Below are 11630 nucleotides of genomic sequence, written 5' to 3' on the forward strand. Positions count from 1 at the left end.
GACCTTATATATACTACTAAGGGGTATCCTATTAACTGCTTGTTTGTGGTTGTGGATAAAGATCCCTTGAAATTGGAAGGAGACAGATTACTGTTGCAAAATCCACTGGATAAAAGTGAAAGCAAAATCTTGGCATCTTCCCATTCTGGCAAGATTTACTACCTGTAACTAATGAATTTTCCCACAAATCGTTGTACACATAGTTTGGAGAAAAAAAGATGATAAGCCTTTTCAGCCAGTTTGAGTGGCTTTCTAATGGGTGTCCTGTGGGGAATCAACATTGTGGCAGTCTATACTCTTGTGATAAAGCAATAAATGGCTAGCTAAACAGGCACTGGAGACTTCCACCAATAAATTGTGATGAAGTAATATTTTGAAGTTATAAATTTAGCAAGTGGAATCTTATTTCAAGCTGTACAAATGTGCATACATCTCTGTACATTGTTTGCTGTCAATCTGCTCAAAATGCATGTGAACTAGCTCACTTGTCCACTTAAGTCCTCTGAGTATAATAGATTAATCTTGCAATAAGTCTTTTAGCGGCATCTAGACAGGAGTCATTTTTGTTCCTCTATTGTGTTTTACTGAACTGCTTTTTTTCAAAATGAGTGGATTAATTTTAATCATCAAGTGATTAGGTTTAAGCAGTACAGGGGTGGGGGAAGCTAAAACATGGGTTTGGTGCAACTAAACTGTCTTTGGCATGAGCCACTGGCCCTTATGGAACAACAAGAAGGAATTATCTTTGAAAAGCAATTTGTGTTAATTAAAAAAAAATGAATTGTGGAGGGGGTTAATCCAAAATCCCTGGGTCTGCTTGCCCCAGATTTGCAAGTGTTAATTGAAATAAGTTTCTAGAAGTGTTTGCAACTTTTTTGTTGGGGGTTGGAAGCACAGGATGAATGGCGGGTTACCACTTCCCTTTTAGAAAAGGGAGAACATCTACCTGCTGTTGAGTTTAATATGTAAGGAGAGTGTCAAATTTAGCTTCAATGGATGATGATTGGTGGTGGGGTTTCTTGGCTTGTTTATGCTTGGGTTTGGGGTTTTTTTTTTAAGTTCACTTATTTTGGTTGTCATTCTGGAATATGTCATAAATTCTACTATGTTTGATAACAGGGGGTTTACCAAGGCATTTGTTCCACTAAAAACTAGGTGCTCACTTTTTTTTTCCTTCTACTTTCCTTTGGATAGGGCTGCTAACTCATTGAGTCAGTGCTGCATCTGCTGAGAACATGTCATCCATATTGCCGTTCACTCCACCAGTTGTGAAGAGACTACTGGGATGGAAGAAATCAGCTGGTGGCTCTGGAGGAGCAGGTGGTGGTGAGCAGAATGGTCAGGAGGAGAAATGGTGCGAGAAAGCAGTGAAAAGCTTGGTCAAGAAGTTAAAAAAAACAGGACAATTAGATGAGCTTGAAAAAGCCATCACCACTCAGAACTGCAATACAAAATGTGTTACAATACCAAGGTAAGTGTTCTTGGGTTTGAAATACAGTTCAAGCTATAGGAGATGACCGTGTGCAGAGGTTATTTTTGTGTTTAAATTGTCCTACAGAAAGCATTGTCTCATTTGCATGCTTCCAAATTCTTTTGTTTGAAAACTCATCTTGAACTTAATTATTTTAACTGTGTTGTTTTTTTTAACTGAATAGCGTGCCTAACAAGGTCTTTAACTCATCAGTTGGACAAATATTTTTAAGACCCGCTGATTCATTTCTTACCTAGGTTCCACACACAGTTTTATTGGTATAATGGGGCTCTTAGCAGTTTAGATCAGAGCATTCTCTTTAATGTCTTAAATTTGAAAATCTTATCTGCTCCTGGAGGGGACTGCTCAACTTGCAGTTCCAGTGTAAAAATTGACTTGTTTCCTTGGTCAACACTTCAGTCATCTAACATTTTACATATGATGATCTTGCATTGTTTATTGTAAACTTCACTTGTACATGTTACAGCCTCTCCCCTTGGAAGAGGGAAACATTTTATGCTAGGAAACCATCTTTACCATGGAATCTTTATTACCAGTTAATGGAAACAGCATTCATTTATTAACCTATTTCTTGCTATATATTACTTCTGTGCCTTGTACATATATCTAGGTGAGTGACTTTCTTGATTTAATTCATAGCAACTGCTGTGTGAAAGGAAAGGGTTATCTTTGTAAGCATTTATTTGATTTGTCCTTCTGTAGATCCGTGTTGTGCAGAATTCACATGGGGGCACATGCCTGACTTCATTTAACTCTTGTCTGAAATGTAAATTTTTGGATCATCTCACAGGTGCCTTATTTGTCTGCTGAAAAACCTGATTACATGTGAAATGGAAATTCTGTACCCATATCCAGTAGTTGGCTCTTAAGTCAGCACTGTTGGATCAGTCTTCAGAGTTTGGATTCTTATTTCATCCCAAGTGTCATTAAATGCATGTTTCTTTTGCACAATAGATCTGACTTAGCAAAGGATGCTTTGCATCCTCTAGGGATCAAATACAACCTTTATGTAGGAAATATTTTAGCATTCCTTGTTTTATTTGGCGTAACACTTCTGTCCCCTTTTCCCTGTCCCCCTCTGTCTCCTACTATTCTTTTTCTGTTTTTTGCTCTCTTCTTTCTTTCTACTCCCTTTGTCCCAGTTGCTTTTTTTTATGCTTTTTTTCTTTTTTGTAGAAATTCCTAGATTCTGGGAGCTTCAGTTCCACTCCTTTTCTGATGCTAGTTAATAAATGATCAGCAGTAAAATATTTAGATAGGACTGGAGCCTCTTGACAGCATTGGTTTATAAAGTCTTATAGATTTGATGGCACTCCTTGGCGCCACAAGAGGTAGAAACTTATTTGAAAGGAGTGGATTCAAATTCTAGGCTAGGTGTTAGACCTCTAGGAAGTCTAACAGAGAGGTGTCAAAGATATTAACATAGAAACAATCATAGTTTTATCCAAATAATTTAAAGCCAGTGATAAATGAACTAGTTCATCTATTCATCAAAATCTTCTTTGGGCTACCTCTGTTTAGATAACTCGTCTTGCATCTTAATGGGACAAAATAACTACTGCTTATCACCTGTATTACATAGAACAGTATTGTATCCATAGTGTAATCATGGAATCAAAATGAGGAGCAGTTTTAATACTGCAATTTGCCGATACTTCCCAAACTCCAAGAATTTTAAATAGCATGGCACTGCTTTGAATAGGGGCAGCATTAATTAATTAATTAATTATTCATTAATATCCAGTGGCCCATTAATTCAGTGTTTCTTTGTGCTTGAGTTTCTTTGCAGAAAGGACTTGTTTCATTTGTTACTTGTCCCTCGCTGGCTACCTCTCAAAAAATAGTAAGTTGGAATCCAGGGAGGTCTTCCAGTTGTCATATATATTCCTGTTTAATCTTCTAACTAAACTCAAACATGCCTGTGGCCCCAGCATCCTGGGGCTGGGTGTCAGACTTGCACTTTCCCAGGTGTTTCAGAACATCTCAATTATGCTGATCAGATTAGTAACACCTTTGATGGTTTCCTTTTTAGTCTAAATTTTAGTTAAAAATCTAATCTTCATATACACAGAATAGGAATGTAGACTTACTTCCCGTTAACTACATTTCCCCAATTTTGACTCAACCTCTTGACTCTATGAGTTGCCCATATTTAATGGAAAGGCCCCATAACATCACTGGAAAGTCTCTTAATTTGTCTTTGTAGTATCAGTTGTTTGTGTGGTGGTGTTTCTGGTTTTTTTGGTGTGTTTTAAACAAAACGCAGTTTATATTTTTGTCAGGGTTGTCCAGGAGAGCTTTCAGTTTCATTTGCTAATGTTGGGCTGTTCATCATGTAGAAAATACATTTTGATCCGTTCCCCTGGTCCTCGGTGTAGACTTTTAAACGTGTTTGCAATGGTTGTAAATCTGGTTGCTTCCAATATTGCTGTATTCCACTCTTCTTAGGAAGCTCTGCTAATGATTTTTCCAAGTAGCCATAGTGCACACTTCAGTTTGCTTTAGGGATCTTGCTTAATATTTCTTAATGAGAGAGGATGTCCAGACACCATGCTCTTGTACTTGTCTGACAGAATCATGAGGGGCTGCAGGTACCTACTGTCATGGCTTTGGAGCATCTTGTCTTTCAGGTTTTAAAGGTGAAATATCTATTGATGGTAGAATCTCTACTAGCTTTATTTGGAAGCTGTTTGTATATCGGCCTTACCTGTACCGCAGTGTTATTGAGGCTGACCTTAATCAGGGAGATACTTAAGATACAGACAAGCTTCAAAAGTGGAGGGCTAGTTGCTGCTTAGTGAGGGGCAGAGGGTGCATGCGCCTGCTTGTAGGGTACTCTTTAGCCTTTACCTCTGCTTCATCCAGGCTTAAATTTGGGGCAATTTTTGCTTGTACTTGTATCGTGACAGGCTGTCCCATGTGCAACAGTTACAGCATAACACTTGCTGCTTGTTCCTGAACAGCAGTTCCTTTCTTGAAGCTGCTAAAAGTGCATGTTTGACCATACCCTGAGTGATTCAACTCAGTGGCAGAAATAAGCATAAGGGGTAGTGATTAGGTCTGTGCAAAGCGGCTAGTATTCGCTTCGGATTCGGCCAATTCGAGGGGCAGTGATTCAATTTAGTGATTCAAATCACTGTCCCAAATCGATTCAGCCAAATCATCCGATTCAGAGATTCGGCCCCTGCCGAATCTCCAAATCAAACAGGCCCCACCTCCTGCCCACCCCAGTGTCCTAGCTCTTTAAAAAAAAAAAAAAAAAAGCCCTGCACTCACTGGCTCCTGCCAGGTGGCGGGGTGGGGATCGCTGCTGCACTCCACTGCCCTGCACTGCATGGGGGGGCTCTGCCATGAGCCCTCATCCTTAACCTGCTCTCCCAGCCCCATCAATGGCTGCCCTGCCTGGCTCCAGCATCCCGGCTCTTAAAGCCTTGCACTCACCAGCATCCTGCCAGGCAGGGGGGCAATCTCTGCTGCCCCCAACTGCCCTGCACTGCATGGGGGGGGGTTCTGCCATGAGCCCCCAGAAGCCCCAACGACCACTGCAGCAGCTGGTAAGTGTGGGGGGTTTATTTGTGTTTTTTTTAAAGAGCCCGGACACTGGGGCCGGGCGGGACAGCCATTGACAGGGGTGGGGGAGCAGGCAGGGGATGGGGCCTGGCAGGGGTCCCCTCATGGTCCATCATCTGTCCGTCGTCGTCGTGTCCGTCCCCGTCCCCCCCCCCCCCTTTTCTCTCCCTCTCTTACCAGCAAAGAGTCCGGGTCCAGCTCCCTGCAGCGAGCAGGGACTGCCTGAATCTCCAAAGCTCTTTGAATCTTTTCCGAATCAATTCAGAAAGCTTTGAATCGATTCGGACCTTTTTATTGGTCTCCCAATTAAATTTGGATTCGGAGATTCGACCGCCGAATCGGGCTGAATTTCCTCCGAATCCAATTGGCACCCAAGCTTTGCACAGCCCTAATAGTGATGTCTGATGCTGATGCAACTGTTTTCAGACATAGAATAGTTGTTACTATTGACTTCTGGGCAGGGAATAACTATTGCCCCTGAACTGTTGAAGGCACTTTTAACCAGGATCATACAGACTTAAATTTGACTTGCAAAGGAGTTAATATTTCTGTCTTTTCCATTCAGAAGCATGTACTAATCCAGGGTTACTAAGTGCCTGCATACCTATTAGGAATCCTGGGGACTGTCTAAAAGATGTTGGAAGTGTTTGAACATGCAAGAGACATTTTTCAGATTTTTAAATTGGTTTCCAGTGAAAAGAACACACAGAAGTGTAAGGATCCCACTACTTCAGGAGCCTTGTAAAGATGATCATTTAGGAATTTTAATGCCAGCTATGCCAGGCTCCCCATGTAGTTTTTTCAATTACTTTTAAACCTGTTCTAGTTCTTGCTTTCTAACCTCCCCCATTTACCAAACCAACCACTTAAAGTTTTAGTCAGCGCTTCTAATTAAGGAGAGATTGGTTTAAGGACTCTTTGTCAGATAGTCCCATCAGAAGTCTACATACCTTTTTCATATGTAATTAGATTGTATAAGAATTTACATTTGATTCCATTAATAGCAGGCATGTTAGCATACTTGATGCCACAAAATTATATGAACAGCTTTTTATTATGTAGTATAATTAAAACAATTTCTCTCTCTGACCTTAATAAATGTTCTGAGAAAGTGGAAACAGATGGAGTGGGTGTCAGGATTGCACAGCAGAAGTGGGTCAGTAATCTGGAGCAGAGGCTAGATAAGTGCAAGGTTCATTATGACACTAGTCATCTAGTAACTCGTGGTTGATTTGCAGAATTTTTTGCAACAAACCAGAGGGATTCTAATCTCTGCCTTCAGTTTCCTTTAAAGCAATGGTTTTCAACCTTTCTTCATTTGTGAACCCCTTTGGAAATTTCAAATGGAAGTGTGGACCCTTTGAATTGTGAGTGTGGGTATTCACATTTTTTTGATTGATCACAGTCATCATTTGCAAACCCCTTTAGATATACTTTGTGGCCCACAGGTTGAAAACCACTGTCTAAAATGTTGCCACCTGAGATTTCCTTTTTTCTAAACCTATTTATATGTTTAAACTTTATTTACAACAGTGCCTGTGTACTACTTGCCTGTCAGACATTACAGTGTGTAATAAAACAGTTTTGTATAGAATTTTCTGTAATGAAGCCATTTATTTCTGGTATACGGATACTCTTATTAGGCAAGCATAGGTTTTAACTACCCATGGTCAAACCAAATATAATAGCTGTTACGGAAATACAAGCTCCTATACAAACAAAAATGATGCCAGGTGAGCAATCAAATGGCACGTTCTGTGGACTAGAGGAATCTTAATAAAACTCGTTGCAGGTGCCCCATGGTGCATATGACTGGGGTGTGTCAAAAGCAGGGGTCAGCAACCTACGATGTGTGGGCTGGATCCAACATACCAGGTGATTTTAATCCGGCCCATGAAGCCTGATGGATATTGGTGGCATTTTGGCAAAGGGCAGATTGTGCAGGATTTGTCAGTGGTCAAGATGACTACGTCAGTTCATTACTGAGGAGAAGTGTTTGTGGTCGAGTCAAGAGCTCTGGACCAACTCGGACTGAACTGCATTATTTTGGCCTGTTTCCTTGAGAACGTTGTTGACCTCTGGTCAAAGGCATTTATAGTGCTATTTGACCGTTTTGTGTTTTTTTTTTTTTTTCTTCCCCGGAAGCTTGCGTACTGAACATGGTACTTCAGAAGAATACAAGACACTACAGGTCAGCTTTTATCTCTGCTTGAAGAAAGCTATTTTTTGTGAACTTCTTAAGACTACTTTTGACCAGGGAAATGATTATTATAGGAATTAATTATCATATAGACTATTGGAGTTGTCACACACATTTCCTGTTGAGATGCTATTAGGATGAAGTATTATTTAGTTCTTAGTTCTCTTAACAAGTAGATCTTGAAGCAGTTTTCCAGGGAGGTCAACATATCACCATTCAGTAGGTGGGGGAAATGGAGTTACAGAAAGGAAGTAATTTGCTCATGTCACCCAGCAGGTTAGTGGCAGGGCAGGAGATAGAGATCTGAAACTTCTAGCTGCTGCTTTCCCTTACTGTAGTAGGAAAGATCAGATTAACTTCAAGCAGTGCCAAACATACTGATTTCCATGGTGAACTGAAAAAATGCAATCCTGAAGCCTATAAAAGGCATCTCATCTACCCAAAGACCTTGCCTGCCTGTGTCCTTAGACCAACACGGCTCCAACCAAAAACCCAGCATCCTGAAGCCTTGGAATCTGACACAGTCCAGACTGATCTGAAACCATTAACTTTATAGACCAGTTTCTGGCTGTCCTCAGATCTTGGCAGACAACACAGCATCACTTCATGTTGAAGGGTCTCTAAAACCTAAATACATAACTCTAAAGGAAAAGATAAAGTGGGTGATTTATGATGCCCCTGGCCAGTCACAGTCTACTTACAAGTTGCAGAGGGAAGAATCCTACTTTACGTGGAGCCTCAGTTCTCAAACTCCTTTTCCTGTACTTTCTTAATGTTTTATTGCATACAGACTTCTGGGGGCTTTCCATTGTACATAATTTAAATGCAAGTTGGAGCAACAATAAAATGTTCAGTTAGTCTGACATGTTTGAAGCTATTTAACAGTACAACAAAACACTGAAATGACTGGTGCAGTTGAGTGGTGAATGTGCCATAAATGACACCTCTAGTTTACAGCTGACCTATACTATTGCAGTTCTTACTGATTTCTGGGTTGCTGCTTAACATGGGGTAAAGCTTGTTTCACTTAACTCTTATTTTCTCACTTAGTTTTTTATAAAATATTTGAGGCGCTGTTTGATAGAAAAGTGCCCATAATGAGAAGGGAGTGGGAGAGGAGAGGGCAAGGTGATGAGCAAGGATAAGCAATTCCTGCTGCCCCGGATAAGGGGACTCGTGTAGGTCAGTTGGGGGACTCCATCTAGGCATCGGGCAGTGTTAGTGCCAGGAGTTCTTGCTACTCTACCTTATGATGCTTGCAAGGTTAGGCAAACTGCATTAACTCTCCAACTGGGAGGAGGCTCATATTGCAGTCAGCTTGTGGTTCTGCTGCTGAAGAACCAGGCTGCTCTTTTCAGTCTGCAGTGCTGCTTTCATCCTCTGGACCCAGCCAGTTATTCCTACCTCCAGCCTCTCTATGGAGATGGGAGGGAATTCCCAATATGTCTTAGCTCAGAAGTAGCCGGTCAGTCGGCAGCCTCTGCAAGGCAGAGTATGTAATGTGGTGTTGCTCTCTACAGTGGCTTCCTGTTTGCATTGGGCTCTTTGATCTTGGCTCCCTGTGACTGCACATTTGTACCAGCTCTGAGCTGGGCCTGTATGCATTGCCTTTTAGATTCAAGAAGCTTTAGTAGGGTGGTGTTGGGACTGTGCAATTGAGCTACTGAAGGGGGAACTTATTGCAAAGGGATGACAATGCCTAGCAGAAATCTGGCCTGGTGAAGTACAGCATCCATCTGCACATCCAGGGTGCAAGAAGCACAGAACAACTCTTTTGGCACAACTACCCAGGCTGAAAGCAATGAGGAGAGCGTAGCTTGCTGCTTAGATCCTGGCACCGTGCTCTAGTTAATCTACGACTGTCTGTTTGAAAACAGTTGTGGGGTTTTAGGACACACTTTCTAGTAAGCTTGTGTGCCATGCAATATAAGAATCTCTGTACTTACGGACACACTCAGACTAAGTCTGGGAAGCACCTGTAATTCTGAATAGACATCTAGCAGGAACTCCGTGCACTTATTCTTTATCTGGTTTGGCCTCTAATTGGCTTGAGTTAAGTAACTATGACTATATTAGGGGCAAAATGCCAAGAAGTCCAGGCTTTTCCTTTTAAAACTGCAAAGGAGTTAATGTACCTTCTCAAGATGAACAGTTATTGTATAATATAATAGGCTGCCTTTGATACCGCAAGACCAGACTCTTAATTTTGGAATAACAGCAAAAAGAAAGGTCTCAAGCAGTTGGTATAGTAAATGGAGGAGGTTTGTAGAACAAGAACTAGAACAAGTTTAAAATCAATTGAAAAGCAACTACATGGGGAGACTGGCATGGGAAGCAGTGAAACTCCTGAATGGTAATTTTGACATGGTTTCTTGAGGTACTTGGATCCTTAAATGCCCATGTGCTCTTGTCATTAACCAACTTTAAAAAAAGACTTGCAAAATGTCTCTTGCATGTGCAAACACTTCCAATATCCTTTTTAGACCAAATAATGTTTAGACTACTCTCCCATTACAAATGGGTTGAAATACATTGGGAGGATAAAATCTTCAGCTGAGATTGGGATGACAGTGATGCTTGTTTTTGTTTGTTGCTAAAGTGAATGTCCTATTGCACGCTGGTGTCTTCTGCTTGAGTCATTCCTAGCATTCAGCTGCCTTTCCCAGAGTTATTGCTGAAGATGGTAATTAGGGTATTGCTTTATAATATTGCAGAATCAGTAGTATTGAAGTCAGTGATTGAAGGTAAAGAGGATTGTTTAAGTTAAATACTATTAGACGTCAATACCGTATTTGGAGAAATTCATGCCTTGGCATCGGTGTCTTGTTAATCTATTGGTGGTGCTATTTCTCAGGTAGTACAATTTTTCCCCACTGTGCCTTTCCACTCCTTTAGAAACTCTCCTCCTTCTTACCCCACCACAAATTATTTTTAATAAAGGAATAAGGAACACCTTTCACCTTCTTGTCTTCCAGAGTAACCTGTTGCATAGTTGTCTCAAGTTAATCATTGTACTAATTTAGGGGTGTTCAACTTCTTGCCTGTGGGCCAGACCCAGCCTATGCCACTGTCTTCCAGGTTGTGGGACTCCCTACGGACCAGTGGGGGCAGTGCCATTCCCCAAGGCCCAATCCCGGCACTTGGGGCATGGAAGTGGGGGCAGTATCAGGGCCTGGGAGCTTGGTCTTGCTTGTGGACTGGTCCTATACCACTCACCTGGTCCATGAGCCCAAGAGCTTGAGTACCCTACTGTAGTTTTGCATAAACAGTTCCTTAGCTTGATAGTCTGCATGCAGAAAAATATCCAGAAAGGGGTTCTCTGGCTTGCTAAAAGAAAGCGGAGGGCATGTACAGTGTAGAATCGTGGACTTCACTATGACAGTGTCAAATAACGTATCTTGTTAACTTTCAAAAATAAAAAGAAAGCTTGTACAATTTCTAGGCTGACTTTAGCACACCCTTATGTGAATGGGCATTGAGAAATAAAAGTGCCCCTTGCCTCAGTGGCTTGAGTAAAACTGCATTTGACATTTAAGTAGTCTCTCCTGTATTTGCTTGTCCTCTTTGGCTTTGTACAAGGCTGTGGCTATAGTTAAGGCACCAGTCTTTTTTCTCTTAGCTGGAAGTGTTGAATAGTTGAGGGAAGAATAACAGTTACATTTATAGCATCATGTTATGTTACTAGTTACGTAGTCTGAGAAAAAAGGAAGTATTAAACAATAAAGCTAAGTCTGCTAACTCCGGGACCATGCTACTCAGGAAGTTGTGTGACTTATCCAGAGCATCTCCTACAAAGTTGGTGTGCCAAGCAAAGTGTTGCCAAGCAGAGTGCATTGGTACATAGGTTAGAATATATTTGCGTGCAAAAAATTCAGTCTGCAAACTACCATTTAGTCAATATATTATGCTACACTCTTAATGTTTGCTCGTTATCAGAAGGAAGCATGAACCTGAGTTGGAGGTAGTGTTTTCAAATAGCAGACTAGTGACAGATCCAGGAACAGAACAAAACAGAATCCTAATCCAGTGCTCTGAGTAACATAGGGCAGTTTAGTTGATCTGTTCTCCTGCTTTCAGTAGAATAAGGGTACTGTTTGGGGAACCAGAGCAGCTATTGCTAGTTACAAAGGATGTGGGGAGAGAAGCTAGTGGCAGAAGCACAAATGAAGTCGGTACCTGCTTCATTTATAGGATAGCAAGATTTTTTGTTTATCTTATGTTGAATCGGCTCTATCGCTAGGAATAAAGTTAGGCAAACTTTGGGGCACGAAGTGCCTTTCTTTATGTCACTTTTTTCAGAGACCTGATAAAGGGCATTCTGGCTGCTCACAGATGTCAAACCCCCTCTTCCCCCCCCCCCCCCCCCCC

The 11630-nt window shown here is 41.3% G+C and overlaps 1 protein-coding gene across 2 annotated transcripts in view; it reads left to right on the plus strand.

Moving 5' to 3' along the window:
* Nucleotides 1-11630, plus strand: part of SMAD2 (SMAD family member 2) — a 67200-nt gene that overhangs the window by 18003 nt on the left and 37567 nt on the right. For both annotated transcript variants that reach the window (XM_025193602.1, XM_025193603.1), the window contains exon 2: nucleotides 1195-1471. In XM_025193602.1, coding sequence (XP_025049387.1) covers nucleotides 1236-1471 — 236 coding nt within the window. In that variant the 5' untranslated portion in view covers nucleotides 1195-1235. The remainder of the gene's footprint in view (nucleotides 1-1194; nucleotides 1472-11630) is intronic.

The sequence above is a fragment of the Alligator sinensis genome, unplaced genomic scaffold, assembly GCF_000455745.1.
Source record: "Alligator sinensis unplaced genomic scaffold, ASM45574v1 scaffold1489_1, whole genome shotgun sequence".
Classification (NCBI taxonomy): domain Eukaryota; kingdom Metazoa; phylum Chordata; order Crocodylia; family Alligatoridae; genus Alligator; species Alligator sinensis.